The sequence below is a fragment of the Silene latifolia genome, chromosome 1, assembly GCF_048544455.1.
Source record: "Silene latifolia isolate original U9 population chromosome 1, ASM4854445v1, whole genome shotgun sequence".
Taxonomy (NCBI): Eukaryota; Viridiplantae; Streptophyta; class Magnoliopsida; order Caryophyllales; family Caryophyllaceae; genus Silene; species Silene latifolia.
The window spans coordinates 104165024-104182252 of NC_133526.1; the positions used below are offsets into that span (position 1 = coordinate 104165024).

Here is a 17229-nt window from a genome sequence, read left to right on the forward strand (position 1 = left end):
TAACCAGAATATATAAGCATGCTTAGGCACACTGAGTCTGTTCCATATTATAGGATGCCATTGGACTTTGCTGCGTGTACCTTGAAGCCAAGCATACCCTTTCTGAACAGTATAATCACCCCTACACTAGGTATTGTTGGAGTACCCAATCTTGAATAGTTCCTTGGTCCTGCAAATCTGCCTCCAAGTCCAGCTAGTCCTAAAAGAAGGTGTATAAGACCACTCATCCCTAGTTTTAACGTAGATGGCATTAATCCATTTTATCCACAAGTGATCCTCTTTATTAGCTATCCACCAAGTATATTTGGCAATCATAGCCTTGTTCCAATTGGCCCCAAGTAACAGGGTTATCACTACCTAACAGATGCTGATAATAGTTAAGGAAAGCATTCTCAATATGGTTTTCTTAATATAATTGCCAAAAAGAATTGCACATGTGATTTTTTTTTTTAAACCAAGAAATATTGTCATGTGAATCGGAACATATGGTTTTCTTTGAAATTTGCAATCCAATTAAAAATTTGACGTGGTTTGTAATATCGGTTTTTCTAACCTATGCCCACTAGACATAGGATAAGAAACCCAAAAAGGAAATGAATGAATGATATTTTTATGGGAAATTGCAATATCAATTACTTTTACTTTTATTTACAAGAAAATACATTTATTTCTTTCTATTTTTGGTTTCTTATCCTATGCCTAGTGGGCATAGGTTAGAAAAACCCTTGTAATATTTAGGCCTTATTCTTTTCGGCTGAAAACTAACTAAATCGAATTTAATGGAGCTGAACTAGATATGGCAAACGGGTCAACCTGGTCGGCCAGTTTAGGTCGAGTGACTTCAGGTTTGTCACATTTTTGGGTTAGTTCAAGTCGGATCGGGTCAATTCGGATTACATGTCTGTTTCAGGTTTGTTGACCGGATCTGTTTCAGGACAAGCGGGTCAGTTATTTCGGGTCGGTCCTTTTCAGGTTAATTATTAATGGAAAAAAAAAATTCAAGTCTTTTTGGGTCAATTAGAGTTATGTTTTGTCAGCTCATTTTCGGGTTGGGTGGTTTCGGATCGGTCATTTCGAGTTGGTTCTGTTATGGACTTACGGGTCAAGAAAGCTCGAGTCATTTTCGGCCAAGTCAATTCGGGTTTCAGGTCTTACTCGCGTGCGGTAATTCGGGTCAATTTAGGGTCTCGGACCAGCCTTTTCGAGCCAGGTCAATCTGGTCGGGTTGTTTTGCAAGGTCTAAGCTGAACTTAACTAAACTAAATGGATTTGAAGTGAACTGGAAAAAAGCATGAGTTAATTTGGCCATGTTCTTTTGAACTCAATTTCAACTTATTTCAGTTAAGTTCGGCTTTATTTAGTCTGTTTATTTAAGCTTCATTCAGTTTATTTCAGTTCGGTTTATTTCAACTCATCTCTTAACAAATTAACTCTTACTTTTGTTCAGCTCTCATTAAGTTAAGTTCAGCTCTTTTCAGCCGAAAAGAACAGGACCTTTGTGAAAAGATAAACTGAACTAAAATCAATAAAGCTATATTTCATGAGAATAATCCAATATAAGTCTCAGCTTCTCATATTAATCCCAACTAACGTTTAATTGAGAATAATCCTATCTATTACACCATTTAACTTACAATGAACTCATGGAAGGAAAACCTGGACAACCGGTTTCCCTTGACCCTAATTCGTCAATCTGAACTTTGACACTTCAATATTCATCCTTTTATCTCACCAAACACCAAAATCAAAAACCAGACCTCCCATACCACCTTCATCACCAATCACCTCGCTGCACACACACTACCCCCCACCGCCCATCTCTTGTCGCCGATTGCAGGTTATGTCAGAACCGATTCACCACTTATAGTAACCCAACGATCTCCCCCAATTTTCTCCCAAATCAAACAAAACCACCCAACCCATCCAATCGAATGCATTCACACCCCAAAAAATGGAGGCAGACTACTACAACATTCTGAAAGTAAACCGAACCGCAGTCGGATGAAGTTTCGCCGCGCACGGTGGCGCCAGTGGGAGGAGGAGTCACGGTGGTACAGTATCGTTTCGGTTTAAGCCTAAAGATGCGTCATTCGGTTTCCACTCTACATCAACAGACCTCCGTCGTTCTCCTTCTCTAACCACCACTTACCTCCGCCGTCATCCTTCTCTATCCAAAGGTGGAGTCTCTTTCACACAAACTCCATTTTTCGCTGACCAAGACGGTACTATTCAGTGACAATACTCCCGATTTAATGTGGAGGAAAGGGTTGACAGTATTAGTAAGGGGAGGTGGTAGGGTCATCATAAGGTTGAGCGGTACAGGAGGAGTAGTGGTGGTTGGTTTGGTGGTGTTAAACGGAGTCTTATCATGATGATGTTGATAATGATTATTAAGGAAATAGAAGAATTAAAGAAGGAAGTAGGGAAAATAGAAAAAAAGAAAAAAAATGGCCCCATACCAGGACCTATTGAAAAACCGGTTATATCAGGTCAATTGTGGGATGAGTTCATTGTAAGTTAAATGATGTAATAGGTAGGATTATTCTCAGTTAAACGTTAGTTGGGATTAATATGAGAAGAGTGGACTTAGGTTGGAATATTCTTGTGAAATAACCAAACTAAATTGAGATGAGCTGAAATTATGCCCAAAAGATATAGCCATAGTATCACATGTGGATATAAAACAAATACTCCCTTCTATACACTCATTTCTTCCCCTTCCATTTTGCACAAGAAATAAGAAAATAATTTTGGACCACACAAAACACTCTTCCCCACATATAATTGATTTTAGACCACACAAAACCTTCCAAAAAAGGAAAGAGAGAAGAAAATTCGACTACCATGAAAACGGAAAGAGGGAGAAAAATGAGTGAATATGAGGGAATATATTGTTTCTTATATACAAAAGTGGTATAATATTTGACCCGTCTTATGATTATGACTGATAGTGTTGTCTTAAATGAAAATTTGTGCATTTTGTTATTATGGCGATTAGTATGCTCATTATAAAATTGTTCGATTGAATATTATAGCAACCTCACAATGCCGGATTCGAAATCATTTTCATAAGATGTTTGTACATTCAAACTAAATTTTATTTGTAGCTAAAGTTTAAAACTTTTTAATTCATATTAATTATATATGCCCGTGCAATTTTGCACCGGTTTTAAGCTAGTATGTTATTATACATTATACGTTCCAAGTTGCGAATGACTATTGAATAATTATAGCTTTTGAACATAAAATCTTGAAGTTAGAATATGTGTCAATGTAACCGAGTTCAAGCAAACACAATGTAAATCTCCACATATAGATAACAACCATTGGTCTCCCTTGTGACGGATTACCATTTGTGGCGGATATTTTGTGAGAAAAATGGTAATAAAATGGGTTAGTGGAGAAAGAGGACCACATGAATAATGTTGCAGAGAGAGAAAAAGTGGGTACATTGTGAGGTAAAATAGTATCCGTCACAAGCTTTTGACGGATATGTCATGTCTTCAATGAGAATTTGTGCAACAACAATATATAGTCAAGTCTAATCATATGTAGGAATTGTTCCATGATGGAATATGGTTGTAAATTCTTGATATTTATCCTAATCAAACTTTAAGTAGCTCTTAAATACATATTTTATTTTTGTTTTTAGAATTTAGTAGTTTAATAAAGTTACTATTGATTGATCATATAGGGCCCCATTTTAAACATTTGCACATGGGCCCTAAAATCTCGAAGACGGCCCTAGCTATTATTCGTTTTGCATCGGCACCACACGGTCGGCTAATCGCACTAGATATGTAGAAAAGTTATGACGAATCTTATGCATGAAACTTCATTAGCTTACCAAAGTGACACCGCCAACTTGGAGTTATGGATATAAGATCAAATGGGGATGTTATAAGTTAATTTCGATTAACCTAGTTTCCTTACCTTATCAAAAATAAAAATAAATAAATAAATAAATAAAAAAAAATTGGGAGAAGTGAAACACATCACATTGAGGAAAATCTGAAAGTAATCAACGCTATCATCATTTATCTTCCAAGGCAATAATGAATTGTTCAGCTTCACATGACGACACAAAGAAACGCTGAAAAACTGCTGACTGTCCAAGATCAATTTCAAGATTAATGGATGTCGTTCCATAAAAATCAAAAGTAAGTCTCTCATTAATCAAAGAAATTAAGAAGTATTGCAAAGGCGGACATTGATCTCGGACATCAATGAGCAATTTTTGATTTCTTATCCCTCCATTACTTCTCATACAAGTTTAGGCTAATCAACATAAATATACAGCAACAAACCTGAAGCGGCATCTAGTGGAAGATTAGCCCTGTACATGGAATAGGCTTTACGCAGCCAGCAGGGTGCAGCACCATTTTTAGCACAACAAACAATCAACACATGAAACCTGAAAGAACTTTAATAGAAATCTTGAGTGACATACAGGAACCATTGAAACAGAACATAAGAGCTTGTTAATTAAGGAAATCCATTGTCAAGTGTTTGTGTTCCCCTACACAGAGATAGCTAAACGCCTAAACCACATGAGCAATGAACTTGTGCACCATTTTTCTCAGGAAGGTTAGGTGGACATATTATCATCAACAAAGACGGTTACCCTAACCCATCTTTCATGAAGTCAGAATTCCTTTTCAGTACCTACCAAGAACAAGGATAATTTCAATTCTCATCAATTACACTAAACATTACTCCCTCCAATCCACTGGAAACACACCATTTCATATTGGCACGGTATTAAAGTGAGGGTTATTGGAAGGAGTTTACTAAAATACCCCTCCCACAAACTCACAAACCCTCATTATCATCCCACCCCATCACCGAGCAGTCCACGCCTGACCCCACCGCACCTCACCATGATGCCTTGGCGCCGTCGACCACCCCAACCGCCGCTGTTTTCCTCGCACCATCGAGAACCTCCAGCACCATACTTAAACACCACCAATCAACCAAAAACAACCCTACCCTCTTACTTCTATGGCCCATCACCAACCTGATCGTAGAAGGCCAGGGAAGTAGATCTAGGTCGGGAAGTGGTTGTTGGAGCCTTTAAGAGTTGTGTAACTTGTGTCCATTGTGGGTGGTCGAAAAGGAGTCAGGTAGTTGTGCTTTGTCGGCAAGAGGAGATTTGTGGTGGCCGAAATGTGGCATATCTGGTGGGCAGTGGCAGGTTTGGTTAAGGATGGGTGGTTGTTGTGAGGTGAGCTAGGGTGCGAGTTTTGTGGTGGAGTTGAGCGGCGGTTAATTTGGGAGGTGAGTGGAGGTAGGTGGTGGATTCATGCTGGTAAAGTGATGGTGGTGTAGTGCGGTGCTCGTGTCGGTGATGGAGCATGGGTGGAAATAGGTTCAGATGGGGGAGTATCAAGTTGAGGGTATACTTTTGCCAGATAAGGAAACCGTGCATTCCCTGTGAATGAGCAGCAAAAGGAAAACAGTGTTTTTCTAAAGAAGGGGAGGGAGTACATCTCTAATGTAACATAGTGGCTGATCAACACAATTGCCACTTCAATCATTTAACAATAATCTCTTCTAATTTAAATACAAGGTTAAAGATGCTTACTCTGCCATTAACAGAAGCTTCTGAATCATTGTCAAAGTGTTCTACACCAAACGTCTTCTGAATCATTGCCACAGAAAACTGCACCCTTTTTCAACATGTCCATTGGTGACATAAAATGTTCACTTGACACGTTGTCTATACTCTATATAAATAGACTTGTCTTTAATTTCCTTTAAATTCCTTCAAAACTATCAAATCAAGTAAAATTACCACCTATGCAGCTCTCTTAAGTAAGCATCACTGTCCTGTTCCTTCCTATACATCCCTTCCAAAATTCATAGAAAGCAACAGGTAAGGAGAATTCATCAAAATCCCAACACAACCATTGACAGCATTTTTACTATCCTATACAAAATGGGTAAAGTACATCAGAGACCCCATCTTTCAACATGGTCAATTGAACATTGTAATCAATAGCAAGGCTCAGCAGGTCTTACATATGCTACCACGCTATTAAATCAAGGCCACAACACCTAATAAACTTTAGCGACAGGAATTTAAAAGATTGAATTGCTACGAAACTCTGGAAGATCACCTAATTTAATGAAACAACCGGCGGAGGTGTATATAAGCTTCCTAGTTCCAAAGTCAAAACAGGAAGTTTCCAGTTTCCACGACACAGCATTTAAATACTTACAAGGTTCATAACAATCACCCTAAAGTTATCATATCTATCAACCCTGCCTTCAATAATCACTGGGTTAAGATGGATGCACTCTAATTCACACTAAAAATCTACCAAAAATGCTCCATGGTGAAATTCCGGATCATCAACATGACCTAAAACATAGACAATGAAGAATTGGTCTGATAAAATCAGAGAAAATACTATTTTGCGAATCCTTAAACTTTGAAAATGAATCTCCAAATATACGCATCCTTACTCCAAATTACAGCGCCTAGTAGAAATGAAATCATGCCTTGAGGTTTATTGTGGAAAAGAGGCTCAATGATAGCGCAGTTAGAAGGATGTGACAGTCACTTGCTCAAGCTCAGTTCATGAGTTCATTCACAACATGACACAGTCTAAAAACACAATGATTCGCAATATAAAAGCACACAATCAATCCATGCATCCATGAAACAGTGTCCTTGTAAAAATGAACATACTTACATGTACTCCACCAACAGCACAGCAATTGCCATGTATCCATATCAAAGCAGCAAAATCTCACACCATTGGTCATTAACTGAGTTTAGGTCAAGGTAAATGCATCAGTGGCACAAAATGAATTTATGATAAAGCTAAGTGCGCATTCTTTTTTTGGTTAAAAGGAACATATATAAAAGTTAAGCAAGTCTTACAAATAAGCTACCACTACACAGTCTTACAAGCTAAGGCAACAAAAACAGTCCAGTTGCCTAGCGAAACACAGCAAAAAACAGCTACACAAACACGACAAGAAAGGTTTAACATATATAATCAATCAACAAAACATGGTATAGAAGGGATAGGAAGCGAATATCAGAAAAGCTACCATCTATGGACCACAACTCTAAAAGAAGGTCAAACAAAAGATCGTGGTAACGAGGGATCTCTGCTCAAAAAAACTGAGTCAAAGACGGTCACTCTACAATGAAAATTATTAACAATTTAAACTTGTAATCAGTTTTAAAACAAAAATCAGCACTGTAGTGCCTCACAGAAAAAATATTAACCAGAGTTTCATGACTCAGGTTCAGAAGGCTAATCCTAACGCAAATTATCCCCTGCTATTAACAAATTTCATTTGCAAACTACATTATCAGATTTCTTCAACTGGATGGTTTACACCAAAAAAAATCAGATTTCTTCACCGAGTTTAAGGTGGGTTGCATCCTTTAAACATGAACCCATTCCCTAATGAACCCATTCCCTAAACACAATTCAACATTGGACTGTGAAACACTAGTACTAACAAAGTGAACTCCGCTATGTCGGGACCTAAAATCAAGGAATAGGAACAACTTATGTTGCTCGGACTCTTCCTATTATTACCTTGCTTACATGTGCGACACTTGAAACTTCATTTTAGACCAAAAACATGATTTTTTTTTAATAAAATAGCTGAATCCGACACTTGGACACGCACCGGTGTCAGAGACAAGTATACTGCATAATTAAAGTAACAATCAACTGCTAAGATCCACCTAATGTTAAATGTTGCAATGATCTCACATGTCACGGAATCGGAAAAGGTGTTTCAGGTTGTTCACCCACACCCAATGTAAGAGCTCACACATGTAGAGGGAGATACGAATAAACATAATTAATAAGATGTAAGAGAGCAGCCAAGTCGTGAGTCTTGACGACCTAAAAAAACACACTATAAGCATTTAATGGCAAAAGCAGTAATAAAAATATGTATTTAAGTGAATAAAAAACAAACAAAATCACTGGGTATGGAAAAATTGGGTTGCCAAATCAGTATAGCAGAGCTTTGTATGGACCTCATCTCCAATCTCCAAAGGGAAGTAAATCAATAAAACAACTTCATAAAGGATATCTCAGCAGTCTGCTCAGAACAAAGACCCAAAGACAATCAATCAATCATTATCTAATATCAAGCTCCGAACAAAGCGGGGTTAAAGTAATCCGGGGAAAAAAATGCTTCGAATGGAGGAAAAAAAAAAAAAAAAAAAAGTGCATCATGAATCACATCAACTTAAAATACACAACCCCTTCAAAAAGGCAAAAGAGATGTGGTAACACCAATCTCCAAATGTGTGTTTGGATAAAATTTTAGGAGGACAAGGGATAGAGGGCGATTGAGGGAAAGGAAAGGGAGGGAAGGGGAGGTGGAATGGGGTGAGTGGATGGATTTTCCTTCCAAATCGTTCCCATCTTGAAGAGATTTTAATTTTAATTAGACACAGATGAGCGAGAATGGTTACCTCCATTTCCCTCCCCTTCATTCTCCTACTCCCCACACCCCCAATCCCTTTCTCTCAAAATCCCCTATCCAAACAAGCTCTAACTATAACAAGAATGAGGAATGTAATCATCAGCTTCATTGCATACTACTATGGAACTGGCGGTAATTTCATACAACTTCCGTAGTTCGTTGTATTAATACGCTATTGGTTGGAAACAAAGGATTAACGTAAACAAGATATAAATATCATTTAACATGATGGCAAAAAGTACCGGTCCAGTAACAAATATCCATCAAACAATTCATGCACATACCAAACAAGGAAAAGTAACCAAAGAAAACATCAAAACCAACTAAAGAACACATTGATTGATCGAAAGTACCAAAAAAATGGCACACATTTGAACAATTCCTGATAAAAGAGAAGCGATTACAAAAGCAGTCAATAGCAAAACATCTGAAACCTTCCTTCCTAAAAGCATCTTTGTTTCCCTTATCTAACTGATACTATTTCAAAAACCAATGTAATTCACCTAAAAGTCTTGCATCCAACACCCAGGTCACAATTCTTCCAAAAACGAAACAAAACATTAGTCCGAAACCAATATTAGCAGAGAGCAAAAAAACTACTTATTCACCACTCTTTACTTGTCACCCTACCAATGAAATGGTTAAAATTCCGACTCCCAAAATTCTGACCTACGATTATTAAATCTCACCTTGCCTTTTTCATCGTTCGCAAACACTTCCTCCCTCGGCATCATCCACTACTTCCCTCTCCAATTCGACAACTCCGCCAATTTTGTCATCCTCCTTAACCTCCACCTTGGTTTTGACCAACAAATCACAAAAGAAATTGGTCATAACACTCTCATACCCCGGCATTTTCGCATACCCTGGAAAATAATTGATATCAATGACAAGATACCGATTTCCAGCCCTAGAATCCCTAATAACATCAAAATTAAACAAATTAAGCTTCAAAGCCTCCCTCAAACCCCTAGCAATATCCATAACAAACTTCTGAGGCGGCATTTCGTAATCATCCAATTGCATCAGCTTATAATACTTTTCATCAGTCCTCTCATTCGTAGCAAGATTCGACACCTGCGAAAACGTCACTAAACCTCCTAAACTCTCAAGTTTCTCCTCGGCAACATCCGGTAACGACTTCCTCTTGACACATTTCACATATTCACCTGCAACATAAACCTTGAATATAACTCCACCATGATTAACAAACTCCTGTAGCACAATCGGCGGCTTTAGGTTAATTAATCCTCCGTGATTATACACTAACGACATTTTATGCGACTTTGCACTACCGTCTGCAACCAACGGCTTCGCAATCACCGGGAACTTCAATCCTTCCCAGGACCTCGAGTCACGAAGCGTCTCGACGTCGTAAATCACAATTTGATTCGGTATTCCGAATGTCGCCACCGCCACATCGCTCACCGTTTTCGCCTTCAATTCTGAAACAACCTGTAACATTGAAATACGATTATGTAAGCGCTCAATTGATTCCGGCGCGTCAACAATGACAGAATTAGGGTTTCGGTACTTAAAATCGACGAGCTGTTTCTTCCAATCGTCACCGTACAATTTGTGAAGAACGCAATCGAACGGTCCTTGTTCGATCAACGGTTTCTCAGTATCAATTTTGATCAAATCAATGGAACGATCACGAGCGAGCGAAATTAGGGATTCTCGTATGAAGCTTTGTTGTTTCTTGGGAGCTAACGCGTATCCGATCCGAATCATCTTAGGGTTTGGATCTTCGGCCATGGGAACGACGTCGTATGGGTGTATTTGGGTTAGGTTTAGACAATGTAGGGTGTGGTGGGGTGTAGGGTAAAAATGGTGAGAGGTTTTTAGGGTTTTGTTTGATTGATTTATGGATGTAGTTTGGGGAAAACGGAGAGGGGAAGAGAGGAAGTACAAGCGGTTGGGATTTGGGAAGGTGAAAGGGGTTAAATAAGTGGGAGGTTAGTTAACTAGGGTTAGGGAGAGCACGAACGGTTACCTAAGGCGGTTTTAGCAGATTTAGTGTGTGTTTGGCCTAACTTGTAAAAGTGTTTTTGGACGTAAAAACACTTTTCGGCCAAACACAACATTTTTTAAAAGTTAAAAGAAATTTCTCAAAAGTTAAAAATCTATGTTTTTGCCCATAGAAATAGAAGCAACAATTTGATGTTTCTGCTTTTGAAAAACACTTTTAGAAAATTAAGCTTGAAAAACAAAAACTCATTTTTGAAAAGTGAGGCCAAACATGCTCTAATTGTAAAACGGAATTTTTTTCTCTCAGTGAAGAAAAAAGAGGAAAGAAAAAAACGGGCTTAATTCTTTAACGTGAAATTAGACACAAGTTCTGAACCCAATTCGTATGTCTACCACACGAGCCATGGACTAGCACGAAATAAAACTATTCTTTTGAGTTAAATCAAACTAATTGAATTGATTGAGTTGAAGCACGCTAAACTGAAATAAAGTGTGCTGATGTTTAGCCTTGATGATGTAAAATAACTTTTTCTTTTTAAAATGAGTTTATTCACAAGTTACCTTTCGGAAAAATTTCAGTTGTTTGGCCAAACTTTTGTAAAAACGTTTTTTTAATAAATATTTATGTTTGGCCTAACTACTTTTTTGGACTTTTTAGGCAATAGAATGAAAAGTAGAAGTAGAAGTAAAACTACTTTTAGGGGTTAGTTATCAACTTTTGGCTTTTTAAAAACACGTTTAATCCTCCCTAATTTATAGTGTTTGGCCTAGTTTCTACTTTTGCAATTGCAAAAGCACTTTTAAAGCTAGGCTAAACTGGCCTGAATTGAAGTTTTTTAAAATGAATAGAGTTGAAATAAACTTAAATGAAAATAGTTGAAATTAAGTCGAAAAAAATAAGGCCTAATTCATGCTTCATTTTGGTGTAAAATGGTCGTATAAGGCTAAGTGGGGAGATGGAGTGTAGTTAGTCAGGATGAGTGGATGTTTTGATAAGTGTTGTTGGATCAGTTTTTTTTTTTTTTTTGTGGGTTTTAATCGGTGGAAAATTGTCGTTACCTGGTGCCTAGTGGTACTTAGAGATGGCAATGGGTAGGGTCTGGGTGAGGTCCGCCTAGACCCGGACCCGACCCGAGATTTTTCCTTTGGACCCGTACCCGACCCAGACCCGCAAGGGTCTAAAATTTGAGGACCCATACCCGGACCCTATGGGTAAGGGTAGGGTCTGGGTCTACCCGCGGTCCGAGTTTCGGCCACTTTAATAACAGGATTAACAGCTATGGGGTCTATAATATTTAAAAAAAAATTCATACTACTTTAACATTATGAGTTTATTAATCTCTATTGTACACTACCAAATCCAATATACATATCAAAGAGATTAAGAAAGACAAAGAAGACCTAAATTAATTTTATGTCCAAATACATGTGAAAGAATCAAACTGGGAACCCAAAAATCAATACCGTACTTGATAGCCGTCTCCATCTGACCGTCGCTGGCTGCCGTTAATGGTGGTTGTCGGTGTCCGCCTATTAGAGAGGTGGTTGTCAGTCGCGTATCAGTGCTGTGGTGGTCGTTTTCTTGTGTCAGTGGTGAAGTGGTGGTATTGTCAGAAGAGTTGGTTCGGTTTTATCACTTTATGGGATGAGGGAAGAGAAATAGACTTTAGTTGGGTTTCTACGGTCTGCCAGTATGAATTCAGAAAAGTTGTGATTTTTTTTTTTTTTTAATAAAGGGTCTAAGGGTCGGGTATGGGTCTCATCACTTAGACCCGGACCCGGACCCGAAATATTTTTTTAAGACCCATACCCGACCCATACCCATTGGGTCTGAAAAAATGAGACCCATACCCGACCCATTAGGGTCCGACCCTCAGGGTCTGGGTTGGGTCCCCGACCCACTGCCATCCCTAGTGGTACTCGTTCTACTCAATCATTGTCATTCACAATAATAAAATACATACTACGTTACAATCACTTCTTTCTAAAAGTTATCGTGATATATTTACCGAGTAGTAAATTAAATACGGTATATTTGAAGATGGGAGAAGGAAAGGTGATAAACAAATACGACTCCTGAGTTCGATCCATCCAATATTCACAAGCCAAAACATGTCGTTAATACGCAATGAAGGTACGAAATATGGTACCCATGAGTCATGACGATATACGTTGCAATTGTGGGAATTTTATGTACAAAGGATCTAAGTTCAACCTGGCTAGGGTGATTGTTTCTGAAACATATTGATCAAAAATTGACTGATCTGAGAATGAAAATAGTTCCGAGGATGAAACTCTGATTAGATCGTGTACGCTCTACGGTGATGTGATACATAGGCATACTATATTATGGTGTCTTTAAATGTCATCAAGAAATGTTGATTTTCTGTCGAAACAAGCTTACTCTGATCTGATCTACATCTTTCTGGCTAGTTTACTAGTTATGTTTTGTGTGAATGATAAAGTAGTTGTAATGTTTATGCACTTAATTATAATCAAATTACATCAGCTGCTTTTGTTACATAAAAGTTTGCAAGGAAGATAAAATAAACAGCAATACGTTACAAATTTACCATCATTTAGTATTATTAGTTCGCCCTACTAAAATTCTTCCATCCCGTAACTTCAAATCCTGATTTCGCCACTAAACATGATAGGGTAGAATAAGGCTTAGGGCATGGTAGGGCAAGCAACTCTACCAGTAAACATGGTCTTAGACCTTGATAAGGCAAAATCAGGAAGTTTATTATTATTATTATTATTATTATTTTATTTTATTTTATGGGAAGATGCGCGCAGCTTTCATTAAAATAAAAGTAAAAGTTTACATGAAATTGGTGGGGAGCCGAGAGACAATCTGGGCTCCCACACCCTTAGCAATAGCAAAGCTAAGCCTAGTAAAAATGTAAGCGGCTACCCGAGCCCCCGTATCCTGAGATACCGAGAATTTCTGGATCCGCTTGAGCAAAGCAACAGCATCCGAACCCAGCTCCCCAAGGGAAGAGAAAGAGAAAGGTATGAAACCATAACCCGCTACCGCGCACAAATACTTAGCACACTTTCGCTGAGCAAAGATCGGCGACAACCCGGCCCGACACAAAATCACAACCCGGTCGAGTCAAAGGTGAAGAACCCGTCGGTCGAAGCACACATCACGCCCCATGTCCCAAGAATAAAGCAATAAATCCGCAGGACGAAGAGAGCCACCATGCCCATCAACCAAACCGATATCAACCTCCTTCCCCGCAGTAATACCAGATCTATAGCAGATGTCGAAAAGAGTGTCCCGGACAAGGTTATGCCGATGTTTAACGCCCACAAGACAAAGAGATCAAGAAACAACGTGGTCCCCAAAAACATCCTCGGCAAAAAAACTCGAGAGCAAGCGGGACGGGGCCTAGATACCGCGAATAACGGAACACCCGGACGATACCCCAAAGACACTACGGTAAGTCCTCCCGTTCATAGTCCGCCCACCCGAGATAGGAACCGCACGTAACCAATCGGAGGAGTGAGAACCTGCTTTGAGACCGCCATAAAGCGGTGGCGTGGTGTCAAAGAGAAAACAGACTACGAGGTAGCAAAGAACTGTCGTGAAATAAATGTCTCGCCAATTTCTTCATAAGTTTGGGGGCAAAGAATCTCACTAGGGTGACCTAATATACCAGAACACCCGTAGTCGCAGATAAACACTGCGCGGCATCATCAAAAGCAGGGCCGCGGCTACAATACCGGAAGGGCCGATGAGCTTAGCCCGCAAACCAAAGACGCAAGCGGGACGCAATAAAAGCATAAAATAAAACATCTCCCGCCGCATAGACACCAAGACCACCAAGATGAAAAGGGAATGTAGCAAGGCGCCACTGCCAATCCCCAAAACTCGGCCCTGACGCGGTGACAATACGTTCCAAGCTAGAACGAAGAGCGGTATCAAAAGGAAGATGGACAGACCCAAAAACAGTAGGGGAGCAAGTACGAAGGGAGAAGTAGAGCTTAGAGATACCAGTACAAGCTCGAAGAAGAAGCAACTCACATTGCGGGTCCTCAATACTCGCAACCAAGTCCATTAGCTCAATGGTCTTAGTTACTCTCTTCGCCACAATCTCACTGCTAAAACCAGGACAAGTACTGACATGTCCTCCCAAAACTGTAACACCACGCAATGGTCGAGAAATAGAAGTGGGGGAAAACCCCCGGAAGCCGACTCCGTGGATCCTCAACAGGCCAAAAGACCTCCGTCTTGGAGACATTAAGATGCAATCCAAAACGAGGGCCATCCAACCTAATCAAGTCCAAAACCTTCCCCACCTCCAAAGTATCACCCACGATGGTGTCATCATCTAAGTACCATGCCTGTAAAGTGAGGTCAAAAGTGTCCCGGATCTTGCAAACCAAGGGATGCAAAACCAACGCGAAAAGCAAAGGCCCCAACGGATCACCCTGCTGAACACCCTGACAAGACCACAAGCAGTGCTCCCCATAAAAAAGACGGGCCGGGCTGGAATAACAAAACTCCACCCAACGGGAGAGAGCCGAGCAACGACGGCGGACCTCCTGAAGCATGGTCGAACGGTCAACAAGGTTGAACGCATTCTGGAAATCAACCAGCAGCATAGAAAGCCCCACTCGAGCCCCCTGAGCCTCAATGAGCCGGTTCAAGGCATGCAAGATAGCCTCTCCTCCACGGGACACACCCACCCCGAACTGAAGCCCATCAAAATAAGAAGATAAAGACGGACCAACCATAGAAGCACCAACCTTAGAGACAAGCCGTCTCCAGACCGTACTAACAAAGAATGGGACGAACTCCACCACCCGGTTTAACGAGTGGCGTGAGGGGCGCCGGCAATGTACTCACCCAGAGGAAGAGGACATCGGCCCTCAAGAAAAAAATTAACCACCCTAGTAATAGAAGTGATCAAATCATCGGAGATAGCCACAAAGCGCGCCACTCAAACAATCCATAAGGTGTCAAGCACGAAACCATCCCTCCCACAGGAAGTACCACGAGGGAAGCTCCGTATCATATCCAAGACAACCGCCGAAGAGGCAACCAGAGGATGATGATCCCCAGACAGAGGAGGCAATGAAGAAGGAGGGGCGACAAGATGCTTCTCACGCAGGGCCACGAGAGTGGCATCGGAGTAAGGGGCGACCCCAGAGGAAGAAAGCACCCGTCAAAGTGCAGATAATGGCCATCAGAAATCTTCCGCCGGCATTGGCGGAGGTTAAGCTCACTCAAATCCAGATCCTCATCCACAGAAAATGAAGAAGGACCCTCATCAAAACACTCCTGTAATAACCGCAAACCCCTCCCCCCCCCCCCCCCCCCAAGCAAGGATAGCCTTGGCAATACTCTCCTCCTGATGCTGACCCCGAATAGCAGTCCGACACTCATGATTACTCCGAGGAGCGAAAGTCCTGAGCAAACAAAGTGGTAGAACAAGCAAACAAATCCAGCGGGAAAGATCACTAGGGGCATCATACACCGCATCCAAGGCCCCTTTCAAAGCCCGAGCAAACCCAAGACGACACTTAGGAGGAATACATTTCACGGTGCGCAGGCCCAAAGACAACAAACGATCCAGCGAAGATATAGACCACTGAACGAGCTCGACACTATCATCGAAGGAACCGGCGCAAGGAGCCAAAGGTCTCGGAATACCATGAATATGGAAGGTGTAAATGCCATCAACACACCCCGGATTCTCCACAACATCACCCCGACTATGCCGACATCTTGCTCTAACAGTACGAGTCATAAAACACACCCCGCACAACCAGAGCCCCATCCGTCTCAAAGAACTCTCGGCATTGGAATAAACAGTCAAACTATCAGAAAGAGTCTGTCGAGTAAGGTCCAACGCACCATCATGACAATGTCGGACCTGTAAGTGTTTCTGCCAAGCTGCCTTTGTAAGACCCTTATCGAAACCATCCCGACACCCATGAAGACTCGAAAAAGGACAATGGTACCGTACAAGCTCGGGCATTAAAGGACAGTTTAACCCAACTGTAACACCCCCATACTCCAAGTGCCTTACCAGGACCACTCAGGTATAAGGATGCCACCATCTCGGTTACCCGAGGCATGATATTCATAAGACAATAACGAAACAACTTTAAAAGTAAATAAAGTCTAAAGTGATTACATAGCAATTCCAAACTGATAAAAAGAAATACAAGATTCTCGGACGGTCTCTTCGCTAAAACTATCAAAGCTATAAAACATCGTCGACACAAATGAAGACTTCTAATCGCCACGTGATGACTCATCCCGGCTATCCCATACGCGCATATCATACCGCTCAATAACCGCTCACCACCCCCGAATGGATCACCACGATTTTAAAACATTTAAACGGGTCGATACTAATCACACAATTTATATAATCCAACAATAAGATAAAAGAGACTTAAACCGTCACACACACAACCATACCAATTCCAACAATCTCAATCACCGATCGTCCACTGGACCCATTACCCCGGGGGGGACCGCAGCCGCACCCACCAAATCCCCGCTCCTCATAATGAGCGATAACCCTGTCCTTTAATGTGCACATCCCCTCCCGTGGCGGGTTCCACGGAGGGCGAAACTAGGGCGTGAAGCCACTCCCGCAAGTGACTCCACTCAGCCGAGAACGCATCTCGAGAACCACAGACAAACAATCACAATCACAATATCAACAACCGTCTGAATCAATCAATCACACTAATTACAGCACAATCACCACACATTATGTAAGTAATACTGAGTAGGAAAACCCTACCTGGAACAGCAACACA

At 40.7% G+C, this 17229-nt stretch overlaps 1 protein-coding gene and 1 long non-coding RNA gene across 2 annotated transcripts; both read right to left on the reverse strand.

The window, feature by feature from the left end:
* Nucleotides 1-4408: 4408 nt before the first annotated feature.
* LOC141608316 (uncharacterized) lies at nt 4409-8079 on the reverse strand. Its single transcript, XR_012526983.1, has 3 exons — nt 6699-8079; nt 5585-5849; nt 4409-4665 (listed from the first exon to the last, which is right to left on the reverse strand). It is a non-coding gene; the product is annotated as an uncharacterized LOC141608316 (long non-coding RNA).
* Nucleotides 8080-8785: 706 nt separating this feature from the next.
* LOC141608308 (inositol-tetrakisphosphate 1-kinase 1) lies at nt 8786-10408 on the reverse strand. The gene has a single exon (XM_074427671.1). It carries the CDS (start codon nt 10225-10227, stop codon nt 9169-9171), a length of 1059 nt encoding a protein of 352 aa, XP_074283772.1. The 5' UTR covers nt 10228-10408; the 3' UTR covers nt 8786-9168.
* Between the last annotated feature and the right edge of the window lie 6821 nt (nt 10409-17229).

Coding starts and splice junctions, on each gene's coding strand:
- LOC141608308 (XM_074427671.1), bottom strand. CDS start 10,227: ATGGCCGAAGATCCAAACCCTAAGATGATTCGGATCGGATACGCGTTA.